The sequence below is a fragment of the Rhinatrema bivittatum genome, chromosome 9, assembly GCF_901001135.1.
Source record: "Rhinatrema bivittatum chromosome 9, aRhiBiv1.1, whole genome shotgun sequence".
NCBI classification, from domain to species: domain Eukaryota; kingdom Metazoa; phylum Chordata; class Amphibia; order Gymnophiona; family Rhinatrematidae; genus Rhinatrema; species Rhinatrema bivittatum.
This window is the reverse complement of record NC_042623.1, coordinates 196596578-196620255: the sequence shown is the minus strand read 5'-3', so window position 1 is coordinate 196620255 and position 23678 is coordinate 196596578. Positions and strand designations below refer to the sequence as shown.

Below are 23678 nucleotides of genomic sequence, written 5' to 3'. Positions count from 1 at the left end.
TATCACCTAAGGAATTATTTAAAAGCTATCTGATAAATGTGCTGAAATATACAGATACAATTCTACCTGCAATATCTAGAATTTATTATATCTCCCAGCCTTATAGTCTGGGAGGTATACAAGACCAAGAACAGGGAGATCAAAAAGAGGATTTAAATCTGTCAGAACTTTTAGAAAAGTCTTCTGATATGGAAATAAAGACACGAGCTACATTAATTGTGCAATTTGCATTTATATCTGAGAGAGATTCGGCTCTTAGACATTATTTCAAATATCAAAACTCCAAATTTCATGGCCAGTTAATCAGGACTTTTCCTATTTCTCGTGATACACAGTTAAGAAGAAAGGAGTTTTTGTCTATGAGAGATAAGGTTATTCAATGGGGGGCCAAATTTCTTTTACGATTTCCATGCCGTTGCATAATTATATTTCAAACTATGAGGTATGTGTTTAATCAACCTGATCAACTTCGTTCATACCTTGACTCCTAATCCTAGATTCTCCTTAGAAATAAATTTGGGGAAAATACTTAAATATGGTTTTGACAGAAATGTTATTATTAGATTTCTCTTGTGTATCTGCTCTTATTTCTTATCCTCCAGACTCTTTAATTTCTTATAATTATATTGCCAAGGTTTTTCACAGAATGTATGTGTAAGTATATTAGATATTTTGTGTTTCTTATTAATCATATGGTGGATACAAGCTGTGTAATATCCTTTTGAAAATGAAAAGTCAATAAAAATAAAATTAAAAAAAAAAAGGCTAAGTTTCCTCCCTTTAGTCTGTACTGTGAATTCTTTCATATTATCAGTGCTGTGGAGGACTGGTTCTCTATTACAGGGGTGTGCAAACAGAAAGGGGCCACAAATGAGCTTCCAGGGAGGGGGGAGGTGCATGCTGGTGGACCGGATCCCACCAGCGGCTGAAAAACAGAGAAAGAGGCGGTGCAGCCGCCAGTGCTTATCCCACCGGCAGCTGAGCAGAAAATGTCACCCTTTCTGTCTGTGCAGGCTTGTGGTACTAGAACTTGCAAGAGTAGCACTTTTCTTTATGCTGATCTCGCGATGCATGAGATCAGCATGGAGGAAGTGCTAGTCCCGCCAGTTTTTTATATCGCAGGGCCTACACAGAGGAGGCGGTGGTGGCAGCAGAACGGGCTTCAGTGCCAGAAGCAGCAACGAGGGATAGGCTCCTCCCCAAAAGCTATGCAGTGGCAGTGACAGTGGCAATAGGAATGAGAGAGGCTCCGAGGCTATCAGCAAAACAAAGAGAGGGGGGCCTGTCTTTAGTGTGTGAGAGAATGGGTGCCTGCCTGGGGGTCTGTCTCTGTGTATGTGAGAGAAATGAGTACCTGCCTTTTATAGAAGTTCTATTTGTCAGTAGTTTTGAAATATTCATTCTTCTATTAGTTTGATTCTGCTATTATAATTGATGATTTATGTTTCTTGATTTTATTGTTTTATGAGGAATGTTGGTTCTCTCATTGTTACACTGTAGACAGAGTCTGGCTTCTTGGAGTTTCCATTTCTGTTTTTGTCTGCATATTGCTGGTTCTAATTTGTGATCCTCAGCAGCTGTTTGAAAGTTAACCCCACAAAGAATCCTTAGTTGCAAAAAAAATGAAGAGGTGTGATAATATGTAGAAATTTTGGCAGAAGTGCAGGCTCTCATGGAACTGGATCTGTGTGGCAGGCTATACAATCCTTGTGTTACCCGCGTTGGTGCGGCAGATTGGTGGTGGAGGAATACCAAACAGAAAGGCCATGGAGATCTAGGAGGCCAGTTGTTTAGGGTAGCACTTCTCAACCGGTGTGTCGTGTCTCCCAGAGTCCCACTGCCCCGTTGTACTTTCCTTCTCCCTTTTTCCAGCCCCCGCGGGCCAACTGGAAGCCTCCTTTCTTCCTACCCCCACTGCCCAATGGGAAGCCTCCTTCAATCTGCCTGCCCCCGTGCAGGCCAATCGGAAGCCTCCTCCCTTCTACCTGCTAGTGGGAGTAGGAAGAAGGGAGGAAGCCTTTGATTGGCCGGAGAGGCAGGCATCGCATAGCCCGGGGGTGGGGTGGGAGGAATAGCAGTGTTGAACTCCGACGAAGCAAGGCCGCCACGGAAGCCCATTCTAGTGGTGGTGAAGAGGAAACCCGACCCTGACCAAGCAAGGCCGCCATACCCCGTGGCGGCGAAGAGGAAACACCACCCCGACCAAGCTTGATATTACCCAGGTAGAGAGTCCATCAAGCTAGGTTGAGAGAACATTTCACATATCTCATCTTTGGGTGAGTTTCCTCACTCCAAAGGTCATCAAATCTTTACAAGAGTGTATTGTTCTGTTCATACGTCGCACTCTGCATGTCAAACTGGCCCCTATCCCCTACACTAATACCTAAACCTCGCCTCGAGTAGCTAGGTGGGCCTCCTATAGAGGTATAAATACCTGCCTAGTATGAGGCCCTTATAGCTAGTCTCTCTCGCTCTCTCTCTCTCTCTCTCTCCCCCCCCCCCCCCCCCCCCCCCAGTAGTTGTAGGTAGGAATTGCAACAATTGTGGTACTTACCGCAAAGTGTGATAACTTTTTTGCAGTTTGCGGTAATACCTATGCGAAGCGCTAAGATAGTGCACTTTGCAATAAATAGCCTATTAGCATAAAACATGACCCTTTTTCTATCACATGCGATATTTAGTGCATTTTGATAAATCCAGGCCTTAGGTTGTTAGTCTCAGGCCTAGCAGAGTTAAGGCAGTAGGAAACAAGATAAATGTGAATATAACTTTTTGGATGAGAGGGCTAGGAAACATCAACCTTCAATCATTTACTTTGTATCAATTGTGGAAGTATAAGTTACTATTGAAACAAAATTAATTGATGCACCTTTGCTGTCTGCACAAAATAGTAGAAATACAGTACGCAATAATCCTTTAACATAAATCATGGCTGTTTGCACTCATGTTTGTGTATATTGCCAGATAACTGTTGCAGAACTAATTTCAGAGTAAAATCCTTAGGAACAAATTATCTGTCTGGACTTTGCTTTAAATGTATTGGACTAGCAGAGAGTTGAAATACCATGTTCAAATCAGTAGGGACTAGACACTCCCACTTCTTCCCATGGAAAGAACTCAAACAGCAATATCTTTTGGTCTCCTTAGACATATCTTCGGCCTTTGATTTATTTATTTATTTTATTTATTCAACTTTATATACCGGCTTTCAAATACATGTCAAGGCGGTTTACAAACATAGAATTTGCAGTAGCAAATTCAAAATAAAATGAAAAAAATAAAAATAAACAACTTATCTAAATTTTACATTCTTTCAATAACATTAATTTTAAATTATATTAAAGTTAAAACAATAAAAACACTTTAAAAACTAATGCATTTAGAAATAATTCTATAATAAATGAACCCGTCAACCAACGTTCCCTTAGGTAAAATTACCCAATTCTCCCATGTCCCTGTTCCTCATTTCAATGTTATAATTAATACCTCCACTTCTTCCACTAAAATATCCTAGTAACAGATCAATTGATTTGACTAAACACCTGCTGAAATAACCAGGTCTTTATCTGCTTCTTAAATCTATTGATGTTATCCTCTAAGCGAATATACGGTCAATCATGACATACTATATTATTATTTCGCCTTCGTGAATATGGTTATCCGGAGTGGTTCTTGCTTGGTTCAGTGATTATCTCGGTGGTCGCTCTCAGTTTTTTTTAAATTTAATCAGCAGTTTACCTCACCACAACTACTAAAAGCAGGAGTTTCACAAGGGTCTGCGTTGTCGGCAATGCTTTTCAATCTATATCTTGCCCCTATTGCTAAATTGTTGACTACCATCACTGAAGGGTTTAAAACTTTAGCCGACGATATACAGTTTTATATTAAAGTTCAAACTCCTTGACAGAAAACAATTGATCATCTTCAGCTTTGTATGGTCGCCATCAAGCGATGGTTATTGCAGAATAAATTATCCTTAAATACAAATAAGACTGAATTCTTTTTAATTCATTGCCCCCACTCTGTACCTTTAACAAATACTATTATCTTGGATAATATGTCATTCTCTTAGGATAAACCAATTAAAAGCCTTGGAGTCCTGTTGGACGCCACCTTATCATTTAAACCACAAATCAGAGCTTTGGTAAAATCCGGGTTTTTTAAACTCTGCCTTATTTCAGGATTGCGGCACTTACTATATGAGCAAGACTTGCTTACCGTTGTACGTTCCATGCTTTTTCCTCACATTAGACTATTGTAATAGTCTTTTAATAGGATTTCCTAAAATTTCTTTACAACCAATTCAGATATTACTTAATGCTGCAGCAAGGCTTGTCTCTAACACCAAACGCTTCAAACACATATCACCAGTGTTACGTAGTCTGAATTGGTTACCCATTTCTGATCGAATTGAGTTGAAAATTGCTATGATAATATTTAAATTACTTAGTTCAGATTTACCACCTTGGTCCAATGTGCTATTGCGTATTTATGAACCTACTCGAGGGTTGAGATCCTCCCAACTTGGTTTGCTTGAAATCCCTTCTGTGTGACAAGAACGTCTTTTCTCTACAAGAGAAACATAGTTTTCCATAGCTGCTCCAGATTTGTGGAATCTCCTCCCTTTTGAATTGCGAACATTAGATAATCTAAAAAAATTTAGACATCTATTAAAAGATTTCCTATGTCAACGTGCTTTCAGCATTCTCTAATGAATTATTAGGATGTGTATGGAAAATAGTCTCTCTCCTAAAATTTGTTCATGATTTGGTCTAAATAATTAATAATGAAATTTTATTGACTAATGTCTGTATGACCACTATCTTGATAAAGATTAATGGTATGTCTATTTTTGTACTGTATGTGATTTACGTTATATTATGTATGTTTTACTATTGTAAATCTCCTAGACCTCTTTTTGTGACAGGCGATTAACAAATTTTAATAAAATGAAATGAAATGAAACGGAGCCTGTCCTGGACCTTGGGAGCTCTCAAGCTACACATTAAAAGTAGTTAAAGTTGAAATGCCCTTGGTTTCATGTAAAATAATACTCTCTTATTATTGTACTAATCACCTGAGTTTTATAGCCAGTCATATTTCTTTAAAACTGTACGACAATAAACCAAACTTCATTGCAATATCTGAATCATGGTTTAAAAAATCAGATGTTGTCCTAAAAAATCAAATAGCACATAAAAATTACGAAGTGTTTTCAGTCCCTAGAATAAATAAGCGCGGAGGTGGACTCTTACTAATTATTGAAAAAACTTTTAAATGTAAACCGATACCAATAACACCCCCCCCCCCCAAATCATGAAATTGCCATATTTGATACTAACATACAAATATGCCTCATCTACTGCCCATCAAGCCTCCTAGAACTAAATATCTCACTACTAATTGAGCTCCTTACAACACACTTAAACATCTCTAAACCTACCATGGTGCTAGGAGATTTCAATCTTCACATGGACATCCACCCATTGTCAAACACATGCCAAACACTAATAGACGCCATGACTGCATTAGGTTTCTCACTAATAACAGACAAATCAACACACAAAGCTGGACACTCCCTGGATCTCACCTTCATCAACCACAACTGTTTAGAACACTATAAAACTGGTTACACATAAATACCCTGGTCAGACCACTTCCTTATTCATTCTAACGTAAAAGTCCTTAAACCTCAAATCAAACAAAATTATAAACCCATGAACCAAAATTTGTGTGAAAAAACTCCCGAAAATGAACCGAAAAACAAATTTTTTTTCGCTGCACACCCTTATCAGGTTTCTGAAGATCTGCATCATATCTCCCCTACACCTCCTCTCCTCCAGGGCATACATGTTTAGATCTTTCAGCCTCTCCTTGTAGGACTTTTGAAACAGACCCCACACCATTTTGGTCAATTTCCTCTGAACCGTTTCCATCCTGTCTCTATCCTTTTTGAGATACGGTCTCCAGAACCGAATACAGTTCTTCTCCATGTGAGGCCTCACCAAGGATCTGTACAAGGGCATTATTACTTCCCTTTTTCTGCTAGTTATTCCTATCTATATGCAGCCCAGCATCTTTCTGGCTTTAGCTACCACTTTGTCTCATTGCTTTGCCACCTTCAGATTACCAGAAACAATCACCCCGAGCTTCTTCTCCTGGTCCATGCACGATAGTATTTCGCCCCATATCACATAAAGCTCTTTTTTATTTCCGCACCACAGGTACACAACTCTGCACCTCTTAGCATTGAATGACAGCTGCCAAATCTTTGGCCACTCTTCAAGTTTTCTTAAATCTCTTTTCATTCTCTCTGCTCCTTCAGGCATGTCCATGCTGTTGCAGATCTTAGTAATATCCACAAAAAGGCAAACTTTTCCTTCCAACCCCTCCGCAATGTTGCTCATGATGATTTTGAACAGATCCGGTCCCAAAACCTATCCTTGGAGTACTCCACTTAGCATTGTTCTCACATCAGAGTGGGTTTCGTTTATCATTACACATTGTTTGCTGTCGGTCAACCAGTTAGTAATCCACTCCACCATTTCTTCGCCCACTCCCAAGCTTCTCATTTTATTTATGAGCCTCCTACGCGAGACCGTATGAAAATATTTGCTGAAATCCATGTAAATCACATCGAGCCCTCTTACTTGATCCAGTTCTCTAGTCACCCTGGTGAATCCATGCTGCCTTGAGTCCAGCAATCCCACCCTATTGTAAATAGTTCATTGTCCTTTCCTTCAGCAGAGTCTCCATTAATTTTCCCTCCACAAAAGTGAGGCTAACCGGCCTGTAGTTTCCAAACTCCTTCCTCAAACATCAGCGGTACTTTCCACTGTTTGATGTTGCATCTTTAGACATTTCTAGTGACTTAGTGTGGGGTTTTTTTGGTTTTTTTTTAATGAGAAGGATTTCTGACACCATGTTATCCCTCTAAAGGCTCATATAATATCTAAAATGGATCGCATGGTATCAAAGGATGTTGCTGCCAAACAATACTGTAAGGTCCTCTGAACCCTGTTTTAATCGGTAGCTTTTAGTAACTGACTGCTGGAAACCCCAGATTTTGGAGGTAAAGGTTTTAGTTGTTTGATGATACCTTTTGACTGAGACCTTCCTTTATGTCAAAGTGTGAGTTTGAAAGAGGCATCTATTAGTCTTGGGAAGAAATTAGGGTGCAATCAAAGTAACAGTTTTGCAGTGCTTTCTCTGTCTAGCTTGCAAAATACTAAACTTGCCTCTGTGCCAGGTCCACTACACCATTTGTTTGATCACGGTTTCGATTTTTGTTTTTTTAATCCACAGAGACTAATGCTTAGCTCACAAACAGGCATCAGACACTTCCTCATTTTATGTGCTTCAAGAGGGAGTTACACTTAGAGTTCCCCCCACAGCAGGAATAATGTTTCTTTTTAAATCCTATAAATTTGTTGAAGGCGTGTTCAGAATTCTGACCACTGAGGACACGGTCAGCTATAGTTAGTATAGAACTCAGTAACCAAGATAACCATGTCAAACTGCTGTTTGAAGACAACGGAAACGGAAGGAAGTCTATTGTTACAAAGCCGTATGAGTCAGTCCACTTTTTACCATAAATTACCTGAATAGGTAAGAAAATGCTAAAAAGTATTCCTGCAGCTTTATGTATGTGTAACAAAGCCCCTGCATGTCCTACCGTACTGAGAGCAGTAATGGCTCCTCTCTGTTGCTACTGTCATGCCAAGGGCTCGTCACTGTTTCACTAAAATATGTTTTTTTTCACTCTTCCACTGGTTTAAATGATATGTTATTCAGCATGTAGGTATAATTTATAAGCATTGGTATTAATTCTATCTTATTTATTTTTAATCTATTCAAATACCGATAAATATAGTGCTGTGGGTCAATGATATAAAATAGTCTGGTATAATTTCTGTATCTGAATCATGCTCACAACATCTTGAATGAATCTAATCAACCTATATTGTCTGTCAAGTAGCACAGTCTGTTGTACAGTACATGCTTCTGATTACCCTTTCTGTTGAGGGTTATTTTATGTAAAAATCCATACCCTGTTCTGAAAACCAGAGACAGCATATCTTGCCTACTTGAGTGTGATATGTATATATATATTTTACAAGAACTCAACATCAGAAGTCTTACAGCTGCAAAAAACCTCACTTTTTTTAAATCAACATTCAATGAATGAAGCTGAAAATAGAAAGCTTATATAGCAATGTAGTTAATGCAGACAGATGCTATGCCTTTGAGAGAGATTCTTCTGAAATTCTTGTTTTGTTTTGGGTTTTTTTTGTAAATCAGGATTCTTAGGACCGTCTTGTGAAGAGAAAATAGATCCATGTGCCTCATCTCCCTGCCAGAACAATGGGACCTGCTATGCAGACCGAGGATCCTCCTACTCCTGCAGTTGCAGCCCTGGATTTACAGGAACAACCTGCACTCAGTTAATTGACTTCTGTGCTCTGAATCCTTGTGCTCATGGCATCTGTCGCAGTGTTGGAACCAGTTATAAGTGCCTCTGTATTCCTGGTTAGTACAAACTAATTTCTTATATTTTGCAAGTTGACCTTTAAATACTTTATTGCATAAAAAGTATTTCCCTTTTGCAATTCAAGCTCAATCAAAACTAGCCTCTACTAGCCTATGGTGCCATGAGTCTCATTCACAACTACCTTGAGTTTTCCTTCCTTTATGTTATGCTGGTACTCTTAGATATTGGGTGGCAGTAGTAGGATGTATGGACTCTAGCAGAGAAAACTGAAGGGCCCCACATCTCATGAAAGGTACAAAAAAACATCTCTCTTGCTAGGTATAGATAGATAGATAGATATCTATAGATATATACACACACATATCCACATATGCTTACATATATGGTGAGAGAATTTTTGTGTGTGTTTTAGATGGTCCTGGATGCCTAGATTATGTACTGTGCATATTGATAAGTTAAACATGGATCAGTTGCAGACTGCAGGCTGTACACGCCTATGGCGTGAATGCTAATATATTTGTTGTCAATGCTTCTATAAGGCTCATATGATTGTTTGTTTGTGCTACATTTGTCAACATTAAGGTGTTCATTTATTTTAATTTTTTTGTGAATGATCAATAAAGATTTCTGTTTTAAGTGATACCACATCAACAATGCTGGTGCTCTTTTGTCCATTCCTTTGGGATCCTAATCCATGTACCCTTTTCTCAGCCCTGCTCATTTCTTCACCCACCCACTCTTCTTCTCTTAGGACCTGGGGCAGATGTGCTTCTCCTTTTAAATTCTTGGCAGCATGGGTGGTGCCGAACCGCAGCCACCGCTCTCCATTTCTCCCCCTGTTTGTCTCTTCTCTTTCCCCCCTTTGTTCATCTTCCCCCTTCATGTGTTTGCTCGTTCCACCTGTTCCTCTCCTCCCCTTTCCAGCTTGGCTCTGTCCTCTTCTTTTTTCCTGTTGCTCTCCTCATCTTCCTTCCCTGTATCTGTCTGTCTTCCGTCTTGCTCTGTAAATGGGTAGTACTTAGAGAGAAGAGCCCTCGAGGTAGTGAATGGGATGGGCAGGAAATGCTTCACGTGCACGTTACTGTTCCCTCCTCCCTTACAGCCAGCTGGCCATGATCTCCCTGCCATGGTGCTGCTATTGAAATAGCTATGTAACAGGCCGATACAGTACAGTGCGCTCCAGTGGAGCGCACTGTTAACCCGCATTTGGACGCGCGTTTTCGACGCGCTAGCTTTACCCCTTATTCAGTAAGGGGTAATAGCATGTCGAAAACACGCGTCCAATCCCCCCGAAACTGGAGATATTAAGTCGGAGGTCCTAAAAGTTAAAAATAATCAAAAATAAAAAAAAAAAAATTTAAAATCGGCCCGCGGCTCGCAGGTTGAAAACTGGACACTCAATTTTGCCAGCGTCTGGATTCCGAACTCGTGGCTGTCAGCGGGTTTGAGAACCGACGCTGGCAAAATTGAGTGTCGACTGTCAAACCCACTGACAGCCGCCGCTCCTGTCCAAAAAGAGGCGCTAGGGGCGCGCTAGTGTCCCTAGCGCCTCTTTTTACCGTAGGCCCTAATTTGAATAATTTTTTTTTCTGAATTGCCCGCTCTCCCGCGAGTTTTACTGTATCGGCCTGTAAGAGTAGAGTGGCACTAGCGTGCTGAGAGGCGGCCCTAGACCACATCAGATGCCGTGGGTCTCGCCCATGCTCGGTTGGCAAGGGTATTAGTCCGGCCACGGTCAGTGGAGTTAAAGTTTTATTCCATTGTGCAGTGACACTACCTCTTTTGGAGAGAAGAATGACCTCTTCCTAGCATCTGACATTAATTTGCATAGTAAATAGATAGTGACAGCTTGCTCACTGCAAATTTCTCTGTTACTTTTTCTAAGCATGTGTTTGTGGAACTGCCAATTTGTATACTAGAAGGTGAAATATGGTATCATATAATTGAAAAGACAAACTTGAAGCCTCAACACAGCTAATGCCCTTTTTATAACTAGGTACCATGACAGGATCACTTTAGGTTGATGACTATCTCACATCTGACTAAAACGTTTCTTTGCCAAAGTCACACGCTTCATCTTTCAAATCCCATTCTGACTTCATGAAACCAATGGTTTTAATGTGATTTAGGTATTTTCTCATAATCTTTCATTCATTATAAATTGACACCTTATCTTTTAGCATTAGCTGATAGGTAGCAAAGAGTTTTCCATCATATAAAAATATTGCATTTAGTTCTGAAAGCTCTGTAAATGTCATATTTCATTCTGTAACCAGAAAAAAATATTGTTTCATGCTAAAAATTACATTGTATGGTAAAACAGGAGCAATGTATTAAATTTACCCATGTCTTCCTGTAGGCTGTATCCTAATTAGGTCAACTTAAAATCAAATGATTAAAAGTCCCAAAGTGGAAAGTAATTTTTGGAAATGCAAATTATGGGGTCGATTTTCAAAACCACACGCGTGCGCGCGCCCATGTATGTACGGTTCCCGGCACACACATGTTCTAAAATGCAATGTCTGTGGGCACAAGTGCGCCGGATTTTATCATCCGCACGTGCATTTCCGGGCAGACCACGACTCGCGCGCAGGGGGGATTTTTCAAATTACGCACGGCGACGCAATCAGCCTTTTCTCCAGTTCCCTCCCAGTCCGCTCCAATTAAGGAGCAAACTGGGAGGGAACTTCCCTCCTCTCCCCTGCCTAACCTTCCTTTCCTTTCCCTTCTCCAGCCCGACCCCTAACCCCTACCTAGCTACACCAGATTATTTTTATTACACTACTTACTTCTCCTCCGGAGCTGGCCGGCTTCCGTCACGTGCTTCCCCGGGACAGTGGCTAATATCTGCTGTCCCGGCCGGTCTCCTTCCCGCCCTGCCCAGACCATGCCCCCCAGCTCGCTCATTTCTGCACATTATGGGGGTTACGCACGTGGCCGGGCCTGTTCTAAAATGCATGTGGCACAAGCAAGGCCCGGCCACGTGAGTAACCCATTTTTTACGCACTCGGCCCTTTGAAAATTTACTTGTATATGTTACCCGGACAAAGAAACTTCCACTTAAATAGGTAATAGAAGGGAACGAGCTTTTTTAAAAATGAGAAAATTCGTGTTGCATGGCTGAGATGACTCTTTTTTTCTTTGTTGCACCAGCAACAAATGTAATTTTATTTTGGGTACAGAAGGATCTGCGTGCTCCTGTTTTGTTAGCAACACATAGTAGACCTTGCTTGACAAACGGAAATATCCTGTTAAATAGTTAAAGCATTACTGATGCCATGAGGAGTCTGTTTTCAGTGTAAAAGGATGACTCACTCCACTTTTGATTCAGCATCCTTTTGTAAGCATGCACAAGCGTCTCCACTGAGCATGTATGATAAATCAATGGGAGAGCTGCATTATAGACTGAATTGTATTTCTGTATTTTTGTAGCTCACAGCAGTTGTGATGCTTCTGTTGCAACTAACGTGCTAGCATAAGTCTAGTGGCAGATCAGGTACAGCTTTTGGACAGTTGGCATTTAGTGTATGTTGAAATGTATATGGGAATATCCTAGGGTGTTACATCCTCTGTCTGGGGCTGGTGGGATCTGTGCATATCTTGAAAGGGATCTGTTTGGGCTCCAGGGGTGACTTACTATCAGGTGTAATTTGGGTGCATTCCTCCTTCCTACCCTACTCCCTTAAATTTGCCTCTGGATTTAATGCTCGAAAATTCAACCACAATAGAGGGGTTGCATCTGTCCCATAGTTGCTTGGCTTGCGCTCTCTTTTAGTAATACATTTGATGCTGAGATTCTGAGGTGGATACATATATACAACAAGACAAATGTAAGGAAACACTTAATATTTAGGAGGGCAGTTTTCAAACAGCCTACACTGGGCTAAAGTATGCAGGTGCCCTTTACTTTGCAGGCTTCAGCACAGATTGTCCGAGTAGATATATGCACAAAACTCTGCTTCGAAAATCTCTGAGTGTGCACGGAACCAGGGCTAGCACACACGCACACAGTTGCTGCTCACGAGCAGGAGTAATTTTGCGCATGTATATTTACAAAAGTTATGCACAGAAACCATGTTCCCATCTCATCGCCAACTTCCCGGAATGCCTCTTTGTAGTTTGTAAAAAGGTACAAAGCAAAATAGCTTTGGCATGTATTTTTACGTGCCACAACCCCCCCCCCCCCACACACACACACACCTCACCCCTCCCCAGGTAATTTTTTAAAAGACCATAAACCCACTGGGGTATAGACCTATAAATCTTTTTGAAAATTACCAGCTAAATGTTTTAAAATGCAGTTTCAGTCATGATGGTATGTGTTAAAGACGTTTATTTTGGAAGACATAAAACTGGGGTGTTTTTGTTTCTTTGAGCTTAGCACAATTCTTTCCCAATATATGAAAGTGTGTTCAAGAGTTAGCTTTATTTCCTTCAGTAATGAAGGGAAGCCATCACAGATGCACCCAGGTGGGCAACAGGAGAGTGAAGATCCCACCCTTCCTCCTCCAGAATACTCAAAAGATCTGCAATTCAATAGGAAAGAAACATGAACTTTGATGGAGAAGTCTAGCAATTCTCAAAATCGGTTCCTTTCCTCTCTCTTTCCATTTCCACACATAGAGGTTCATGTGCTAAAGTGCACTAACGCTTTCACAAGTACTAATATGCACTAAAAGCACTGTTAGGGCTGGGCAAGTCTAGTTTACACATGGAACAGTGCTCTTAGGGGTCGATTTTCAAAGAAGCCTGTGTTCGTCCATGTGCGCGCGTTTCCCGGTGTGCGCACATATGGATGCGGCGATATAGTAACATGTGCGCGTTGCCGCGAGCACCTTATAAAATACGACTCCGGCGCGCGCCTGTGCGTGCGTATTTTAATATTGGTGTGCGCGGGGGCGGGTGGCGTCTCGGGCGCAAGGGGGGGGATTGAAAAGAAATACTCGCGGCAACACGAGAAGGCCTTTCCCATTTAAGGAGCGGACTGGGAGGGAACTTTGCTATCCCCCTACCTAGTCTTCCTCCCTTTTCCCCTGTCCTCCCCAACCCCTAAACCCACTCTTACTCCTCTAAATTTTTTTTTTAAGAACTTATCTGCTCCTTGGAGCAACAGTAAATTGCTGGTCTCGGCGCGTGCTTTCCCGGGACAGGGCCTAAAGGCTGCTGTCCCGATCGGCCCTGGCCCTGCCCCCGTCTCACCCAGACCCCCCGCCCCTGGCCCTCCCCTTTCACCAAGCCTGGCACCTCTGCGTATATCAGGAGATGCGCGCGGGGCCGGGCCATTTGTTAAAACGCACTCGGCGCGCGCATGGCCCGGTCACACGCGCGTCCCCCCGGTTTTTGCACGCGCCGGGCTTTGAAAATGCGGGCTTTAATTAACAGATATTAATTAACTTGACATAATTTTAATGCAAAATCTATGCTAATGAGGTGATGAGATGCAAAACTATGCAGGACCACTCATTACCTATTATCACAGAAAAAACAATGCACATTAAAATATGCAAAAGTGAACAGTCATTAAAACAAAAAAAACATAATTCCGCCTCGGAAAAGTGTAGTTAAGTGTTTGCAATAATATCTGCACTAACGTGAATGCTGGTAAATTAATACAAGGCTCATTTACTTGTCTGATGTTAGGACACTTTAGTACTTTGGCTTAATGGATAGTAAGCTTTTGAAAATTATCCAGAGGCTAGTACGGGGACAGTAACCACGGTTCCCTGTACGTACCTGGATCAGTCCAGACCGTGGGTTATGTCCCCAATCCAGCAGATGGAGTCAGCCCAAAGCTTTGAGGGGGCGTCACCATAAGTACTACTACCCCCTCTGCAGGAGTTCAGTATCTTCTGACTCCAGCAGATGCGAGTAGGGGAATCTGGGCTTGCTCCCGATCACCTATAACCTTTTTGTGTTTCCCTTGTTTTGGGGCTTTATTCTCTGTCTTTTGTTAGCACTAGTTGCTTGGATCAAGTTGTCTTTCATTTAAAAAAAAAAAAGAAAAAAAGACAAAGTTAATTACTTAATTGGAGAGGCGTGGCTTCCCTGTTGTGCTTCTCTGTTTCTCTCTCTCTCCTTTCCCGGCGCTAGTGGCCTCCCCGGGGTAAGTTGCTTTCTGTTGCTGCTGTTGTTTTATTTTCTAGTTAGGTGGACGCGGTTGCCGGTGGGACCGGCCTACCAGCGTCTTCTCCCTCTCCCGCGACCATTTTGCGGCTCCACGTGGGCTGCAGCGGGGAGCAGGGAGATAGTGGTCGGCGGGTTGTGCGGCCAGGAAGGCCCCCCCGCGGCTCCGTTTTTCTCATCGGCGGGTAGTGCAGGCCATCCGGGCCCCCCCGCAGCGGCGCTTCGTCTCGCGGCCCCCCCCCGAGGCCCTGGGTGTTTTTAGCTGCCGGGAACTGTTTTTTTCATCGCGATCTCGATGCCGCGGCCAGCGCGTTGCTCGGCCTGCGGCGAGCCTGGATCGCGCGTGTCGAGGGAGGGGATCTGCGCTAGGTGCCTCCCCGGGGGGGAAGGCACATCTCGGACCCTCACTCATTCTCTCCCTATGGCAGCCTTGCCCGGGCGGCGTGGGCCGGCCCCTCCCCCATTCCTGGCGGGAATGGCGGCCATTTTACATGCGCTGCGCCCTGAAGGAGCTCAGGCAGCGCTGGGGGATGGGGAAGCCTCAGAGGGCTCCACCCCGAATTTACTACCGGAGACGGATCCGGAGGAAGACCCGCAGGGGCAGGGTCCCCCGGGGCCCCCACCCGCGGAGGTCCCCCTGCGTAGGCCGGGGTTTTCTCCGGAGTTTATCCGCCTGATGCACACAGCGTACCTGCAGGAGCTGGCTGCTCCCGCGGGGCCTCCACCACCCAAGCTACCGCGACCTTCGTCCCTCTCCCCGGCCCCCCCCGCTCCGGCGGGCGTGGGGGCCCCACAGCTCCCCGTACACGCCCGGCTCCCTGTGGCCTCGGGGGGGACTGGGTCGGCCCCAATTTCCCCTGGGGCGGATCCTGCAGCTTCGGGACAAGGGGACTCTACTTCTGAGGGAGAGGATCCACGCACGCTGCGCCTCTTCCAGCGGGAAGAGCTGGATGACCTAATTCCGCAAATCATTCAGGGATTGGACCTCGATCCTCCTCCGGACCCGCCAGCTCCCGTTGCGCCCGCTGTCGTCACTTCCTCTAAGAAGGGGGATCCCGTACTGGCAGCCCTTTGTCCGAGAGCTCGGGCTTTTCCCATTCACGAGTCGTTCCTGCAGCTTCTCACCAGGGAATGGGATGCCCCGGAAGCGGCTCTGAAGGGCAGCCGCGCCATGGAGAGGCTGTACCCGCTGCCGGAAGATTTCCTGGATCTCATCAAGGTACCCAGGGTGGACTCCGCGGTGTCGGCGGTCACGAAGCGGACGACCATACCGGTCACGGGTGGAGCGGCGCTAAGAGATACGCAGGATCGCAAGTTGGAAGTCTTCCTCAAGCGGGTCTTCGAGGTTTCCGCAGTGGGGCTGCGGGCGGCGATGTGCAGCTCGCTTGCCCAGCGGGCCAGTCTCCTCTGGGTGCAGCTACTGCTCACTTCGCAGGTGTTGCCACCCGAGGAGGCCGCCCAGGCGGATAGGCTGGAAGCTGCGGTGGCATACGGGGCTGACGCCTCCTATGATCTTTTTAGGATCCTCGCCCGCTCCATGGCCTTGGTGGTGGCGGCTCGTCAACTCCTCTGGCTACGCAACTGGGCGGCGGACACGTCCTCCAAATCGAGTCTGGGTTCCCTGCCATTCAGGGGTAAGTTCCTGTTCGGGGAGGATCTGGACCAGATCATCAAATCTCTGGGGGAAAACGCGGTCCATCGCCTGCCGGAGGACAGATATCGATCCACCAGGGCATTCTCGTCCTCCCTGACCAGAGCCAGGGCGCAAAGGCGCTACAGGAATTACAGGCCGGCGGCGACTCGGCCCTCTGCCTCCAGGTCTCAGCCCTGGACACGCTCCTTTCGTGGGCGCCGCCCCGCGCGTTCCGCTCCCACGGCGGGACAACCTTCTCTCAAGTCCTCTCAATGATGTTCAGCTCGCCCACTCCGCCGTCCCCAGGATTGGGGGGCGGCTGGCGTTCTTCTACGAGGAGTGGGCGCGGATCACCTCGGACCAGTGGGTCCTGGACACCATAGGACACGGCTACGCGTTGGAGTTTGCCCGCGCTCCAAAGGGACGGTTCATTTTCTCTCCCTGCGGCTCGGCCGTCAAGCGAAGGGCGGTGCAGTTGACGCTGGACAGATTGTGGGAGATAGGCGCCATTGTGCCCGTACCCTCCGGAGAGGTGGGCTCGGGCCATTATTCCATCTACTTCGTGGTACCGAAGAAGGACGGTTCCTTCCGCCCCATTCTGGACTTGAAGGAAGTCAACAAATCCCTTCGGGTGGTCCGGTTCCGCATGGAAACGCTGCGCTCGGTGATCGAGGCGGTACACCGAGGGGAGTTTCTGGCCTCCTTGGACCTGACGGAGGCCTACCTGCACATCCCCATCCGGCGGGAGCATTATCGGCTGCTACGTTTCAAGATCCTGGACCAGCATTTCCAGTTTGTGGCGCTTCCGTTTGGATTGGCAACGGCCCCGCGCACCTTCACCAAGATAATGGTTGTCGTGGCGGCTGCCCTTCGGAAGGAGGGTATTCTAGTCCACCCCTATCTGGACGATTGGCTCATCAGAGCGAAGTCTTTTCGGCATGGACAGGCTGCGGTGGCCAGGGTGATAGAGTTTCTGCAGTCCCTGGGATGGGTGGTCAACTTCTCCAAGAGCTCCCTCGTGCCCTCGCAGCGCTTGGACTTCTTGGGGGCGACCTTCGACACCCATCTGGGCGCGGTTTTCCTACGCCAGGACAAGGCGCAAGCCCTGCGGGAGCACATACAGCGGTTTTCTGCCTTACCAGCTCCCACCTCCTGGGACTATCTGCAGCTCCTGGGAGTCATGGGTTCTACCATCGACATGGTCCCTTGGGCATTTGCGCACCTCCGACCTCTGCAACGAGCGCTCCTCTCCCGTTGGAAACCTCTTTCGCAGGACTACCAGGTGATTCTCCTGCTGCCCCAGCTTGCCAGGAACAGCTTGTCCTGGTGGATGGTCCCGGAGCATCTGGCGCGCGGCGTGTCCCTCGATCTACCAAATTGGGTAGTGGTAACCACCGACGCCAGTCTCGTAGGCTGGTGAGCAGTCTGCGACCGCAGCGCCACGCAGGGGACGTGGTCCGCGGAGGAGTCGAAGTGGTCCATCAATCGTCTGGAAACCAGAGCGGTCAGGCTGGCGCTCATCCACTTCCTGCCTCTTCTTCGGAATCGGGACGTCAGAATCTTATCCGACAATGCGACAACGGTGGCCTACATCAACCGACAGGGCGGCACTCGCAGTCCGCAGGTCGCGCTCGAGGCAGTGATGCTAATGCAGTGGGCGGAACGGCATCTGGGCCGTCTGGCGGCCTCGCACATCGCGGGAGTAGACAACGTCCAGGCGGATTTCCTCAGCCGCCAGTTTCTGGATCCCGGAGAGTGGTCCCTCTCCGACGAGGCCATGCAGTTGCTTGTCCGGCGGTGGGGATCTCCTCGCCTCGATCTCATGGCGTCCGCCCAAAACACCAAGGCTCCTCGGTTCTTCAGTCGCCGGAGAGAGCGGGGGGCGGAGGGCGTCGATGCTCTCGCGCTCCCGTGGCCGGCCGATCTGCTCCTATATGCGTTCCCCCCGTGGCCGCTGGTGGGAAGACTACTCCGCCGGATAGAGGTTCATCAGGGGACGGTAATCTTCGTCGCGCCAGAGTGGCCAAGACGGCCTTGGTTTGCGGACCTCCTCCAACTGGTAATCGACGGGCCCATACGTCTGGGACATCTTCCCCGCCTCCTCCACCAGGGACCGGTATTTTTCGACCAGGCAGAACTCTTCTGTCTTGCGGCCTGGCTTTTGAGAGGCGCCGCCTCCGACGACGGGGCTACCCGGAGGCGGTAGTGTCTACGCTGCTGCGTTCTCGGAAGACTTCGACGTCGGTGGCCTATGTTCGAGTCTGGAAGGTGTTCCAGCTGTGGTGTACCGGCCGGAACACCAGACCCACGGAGGCGTCTGTCCCCCAGATCCTCCAGTTCCTACAAGCAGGGGTGGACAAGGGACTCGCTTTCAACTCCCTTCAGGTTCAAGTGGCCGCTCTTGGCTCCCTCCTGCGTGACGGAGGATCTCTGTTACAGCACCCGGACATCGTCCGTTTTCTCAAGGGGGTCAAGCACTTACGGCCCCCATTGCGGGACCCTTGTCCCTCTTGGAGTCTCAATCTGGTACTACGTTCCATGTCGGGACCTCCGTTTGAACCTCTGCGGAATGCGACGATCAAGGATCTCACTCTCAAGGCTGTGTTCCTGGTGGCCATCTGCTCCGCTCGGCGTATTTCGGAGCTACAGGCTCTGTCGTGCAGAGAACCTTATCTCCGGTTCTCCGATTCGGGAGTCTCGCTTCGTACTGTGCCCTCCTTCCTTCCGAAGGTGGTGTCCGCGTTCCATGTGAATCAGACGGTAGAACTTCCATCTTTCCCTTCGTCGGAGCCGCGGTCTCTACGTCTTCTTGACGTCAAACGCACTCTGCGTCTTTACCTGGAGGCTACGAATGATTTCCGGACTTCTGACCATCTCTTCGTCCTTTGGTCCGGTCCCCGGAAGGGATCTCAGGCCTCGAAGACGACCATTGCCAGATGGCTGAAGGCCGGCATTGCCGCTTCCTACATTGGGATGGGGCGGGCTCCCCCGCCCGGCATTGTAGCACATTCCACACGTTCTCAGGCGGCCTCCTGGGCGGAGAGTCGCTCGGTGTCTTCGCAAGAAATCTGTAGAGTGGCCACCTGGAAATCGTTGCACACGTTCTCGAGACACTATAGACTACATCTCGCCTCGTCCGTCCATGGACACTTTGGCGAACAAGTTCTACGAGCGGGCCTCGCAGGACCCCACCCGGTTTAGGGAAGCTTGGGTACATCCCACGGTCTGGACTGATCCAGGTACGTACAGGGAAAAGAAAATTATTACTTACCTGCTAATTTTCGTTCCTGTAGTACCATGGATCAGTCCAGACGCCCACCGCATTTGGGTTCTACTCCTGCTCAGCTGTCTTTGGGGCTGATTCTCCTCAGCTGTTCCTCATATTACAGTGTCTTCCTGTTGTGGTTTTTCACGTGTTTCCAGTTTTCACTGTTAATGGAGGTTGACACTCTATGTTCGTGGCCCCCACCCGTTGGTGGGAAGGTTCCAGTTTCTCTATTTCAATTCAGCGGCTTATTGTTGCCGTCTTGTTTCAACTTGATCCAATCAGGGGGTTTCTGTTTACTCGGGCTTTGATATACTCGATACTGAACTCCTGCAGAGGGGGTAGTAGTACTTATGGTGACGCCCCCTCAAAGCTTTGGGCTGACTCCATCTGCTGGATTGGGGACATAACCCACGGTCTGGACTGATCCATGGTACTACAGGAACGAAAATTAGCAGGTAAGTAATAATTTTCTTATCAATATCTTGTGCACACCTTTTCCCAGACTAGCAAGAGTCAATCCAGGAGGTGATGTCAGGGGCAGGAGAAAGTTTTCCGGACATACTTGTGATTTTCACATGTATGTGAGTAAATGTGCATGCGATACGTTACCCCTGCTCGGGACAGGTTTAACTTCCCCACGTGTATGTCTGTGTGTGTACCAGCAGTAGCCTTGAGCATTCGCTGCAGGTTTATGCACATAATTCAGCTTTGAAAATTTGGCTGCTGAAAATTACACCTCCCTCTGAGGAAGAACAAATTGAAAGCAAAGAAAAGAAGTATGGAATGACAAGGATTATTGAGTTATTTCATTTCTGTTGTTTTTCTAAGGTTCTGCTCCTGAAAGGGGTATCACTTTCTCTGCTTGTGGTGTAATCTTGTTGAAAATACAGCAGGGCCCATTTAGGTGCCTTGGGAAATAATGATGTGAACGAGTACTAGGGCTATATTTTAAAATCTGCTCTATCAAGTTTTTCAATATCTCAGTCAAGCCAAAATTAAATGTCACACAAAGCCTGTAGGTATGAAACCTCAAAAAACGAATACCAAATAATGCAGTGACATCTACATGTAGTAATTTCTAATGGTTAGAAATATGAAATCCACATATAAATCATTTATAAAGGCCCAATGCACATGGGGTTTTAAATTTTTATTACTGAACAACATTTTGTTCACATATCCTCCTGCTTCAGGCTCAGTTCAGACTAGAGCGAGAGGAGCGCTGTTAGATTTGAGCTTCAAGCTCAGTATTCTGGCGAGACAGAGAATGTAGCAGGTACCAAGGACGTCTTAAACTGAGCAGTTTTCCGTCATGTCTTGTTTCCCAACTATCAGTGTGAAGTATGCCTAAATGACACTAAGACCTAGGATTAGTTCCTGGGGTTTTTTTTTTTATTGTACTTTTTCTTTAAAAATAACTTGCTGTACTGTGCATGTTTGCATGCGTCTAGTTTTAGCAATATGACAGATTCCAAAGTTGCAGTCTGGTTACTTGATGGGGGCCGTAAGTTCTAGGCAGAGGCAGTAATATGATGTCACAAAATTAAAAATCAAATCAAAGATGTTACCAGAAATAATCCCTACTGGGAAGCTTTAAAACAAGTCAGGCCATGTTGCTTCCCTGTCAGCTGCTCTAGTTATTCAGCGTTTGGTTTATTAGCCTCTGGCAGAGTGTAAGTCTCCCTTTCTTGTCTTAGTGTTTCATTATAAACACAGTGGTGTTCAGTATTCAGCATGGCTTAATGCTGGCCCTCTAGAGACACCAAGACCTTAATGTGATATCTTCAGCAGTATCTCAAGCAAAATGAAGGTAATGGAGCGATAGATACAGTATTGACAGAGGGGACATTCCTGAACTGAATGAGTTGCAGCTCTGTTTACAGTTTGACTCCACTGTCGTTTATAATTCGTGTCCTTACAGGGGGAAGCAATGCTGTTTTGTGATATTTTGGTGTGTAGGATACAGTACGACTTCAAAAACACAGAAGAAAGGAACTGTATCCGCTCGCATTGGTAGCCTCGTTACCATCCATCATGTCTGCCCTCTACCATCAGGCCCCCGCAGTCAGCTGGAGTTTGGTCTCCTTTTTTTTGACTCTCTCGGAAATTGAACGCGAGAAGGATTTTAAACGGCATCAGTCAGAACGAAAAGCTATGAAACTGGCTCTGCCTGTCAGGGAATTGGGTTTCCATGCTTTTCAGTCCTGACAGTTTTTAGTTAGCAGCTGCACAGCATTTGTTGTGGGTAAGCCACCATTTTACAGAGATGATTTTTTTTTCCCCCAACACTTTTTATCATAACTACTGCAGATATTAAGTTAAGAATGCAGCTTGCTTTGTATAATGCATTCTTACCACTGGATTTGTAGAAATAACAGTCAGCAGTCTGTAGGGGAGACCGTTTTATCGTACTAAACCTGTAACTAGCTCTTAGGAGCTGTGCTCCCTTCCTCTGGTCAGCGAAGGCACGGCACAGTTACATCAGTTTTAAGCAGTGCAGAGTCTGTGAAGCATGAAGGTTGCCTGCATATGCCAGGAAGATGCAGGTTAAATTACAGTGACAGATCGGTACAGGAATGTAGCGTTCCTGGTGGAGGGAGGGGACTTGATAGCAATGACAGAGGTAATAAAACTTGACAACTCCGAAGGGCCTATTTCTGATAATGGGAGAGAAAGCCAATGCCTTTATTAAGTACTTCAGTGCTGGTAACAAAGTAGTTGATCATTTTAATGTTGAATGGTTTGCTTTCTTGTATAGTTCTGCAATTCTCTAAGTACCTGGATTGTGAGGTTATTAAGGGACTGAAATGTTCACCTATTGAGGAGTCACCTTGCTTTTCTCTGAATGTGGCGTTTTGTGTCTGTTAAGGTTTATTTGTGTCCTTAGAAGTCCATATTAAGTAAGCCAGCGGCTGGGAAAGTTTTATGCTGGTATAATTGTTCAGCAGGACTTAACTTCCTCCGAATACACTCAGTTAAAGTTACCTGGATCCAGAGGTGTACTAAGGGGAGGGTGAGGGGGGGAGGGGGCGGTCTGCCCCGGGTGACGACAGGGGGGAGGGGTGTCATTGCCGCCAGCAGGAAGGTCCTGCGGCCACGCGTAGCCGTGACGAGCTGGCGAGGTTTCCACTCCCCGCCAGCAAAAGCGAGGTCCTGTGAAAGAGGCCAGCGGTGCCACTGGCATTTCCCAGAGCCGGTGGCAGGAGAAGAGGCCCAGCGTTGCCACTGGCGTCTCCTGGAGCCGGCGGCAAAAGAGGCTGGCCGAAGAAGCGAGAGACTGGACCTGTGAGAGTGCCAGCGTATGTGAGCGGTATGTGTGTGTGTGTGGTGTGTGTGTGTGGATGAGAGTGTGTGTATATGAGGGTGTGTGTGTGTATGAGAGGATACCTGTATGTGTATGAGATGGTGAGTGTAAAAAAGAACGAATGTGTGTGTGCCTGTGTGTGTGTGTGTGTGTGTGTATATATATATATATGTATATATGTGAGAGGGTGCCTGTGTGTGTGTATCAGAGGGTGACTGTGTGCAGGAGTGGGGGTGAGAGAGAGGAAATGTGTGTGTGTGTGAGGGGGGGATGAGACAGGAATTGTGTGTGAGAGATACAAAGGAAGCGTGTGTGTCTGACTTTTTCACACATATACAATCAAACTCCCTCTGTCTCTCACCTAGTGTGTATGTGTGTGAGAAACAGAGGGAGAATATTTTGTTTGTGTTTGTGTGTGTACCCCCACTTCACAACAATCTCAGGGTGACAGGTATGGAGAGTGGGGGATTTTTAAAATCCTTATTAGTTTCAATTACTGGCTGTTATTTGATGTCAGCTGTTTTGAAATATTTTATCGATGTTTAGGAAATTTTTAAAAATTTGTACAGGAGCTTCAAATTATTGAATATTCTATACATCAGCTGTTTTGAAATGTATATTTTTTAGTATGGTTTTACTATTCTGATTGATTTATATTTCTTGATTGTATTGTTTTGAGGAAGAGTGATTTTCTGCTTTTCCATTGTTGCACTGTATACAGATAACATCCGGATAAAAGACCTGTGCTCCCCTCCTTTCCCTCCCCTCCCCCTCCCCTATTCCCCAATCCCACAATAACACTCTGACACTTATTTGGCATTTAACATAGGCCGCAGTTTATTAACATAATAACTAACCC

The 23678-nt window shown here is 46.0% G+C and overlaps 1 protein-coding gene across 1 annotated transcript in view; it reads left to right on the top strand.

The window, feature by feature from the left end:
- DNER (delta/notch like EGF repeat containing) overlaps positions 1-23678 on the top strand; it is a 653505-nt gene that overhangs the window by 549029 nt on the left and 80798 nt on the right. The window contains exon 8 of the mRNA XM_029616218.1: positions 8302-8529. Coding sequence (XP_029472078.1) covers positions 8302-8529 — 228 coding nt within the window. The remainder of the gene's footprint in view (positions 1-8301; positions 8530-23678) is intronic.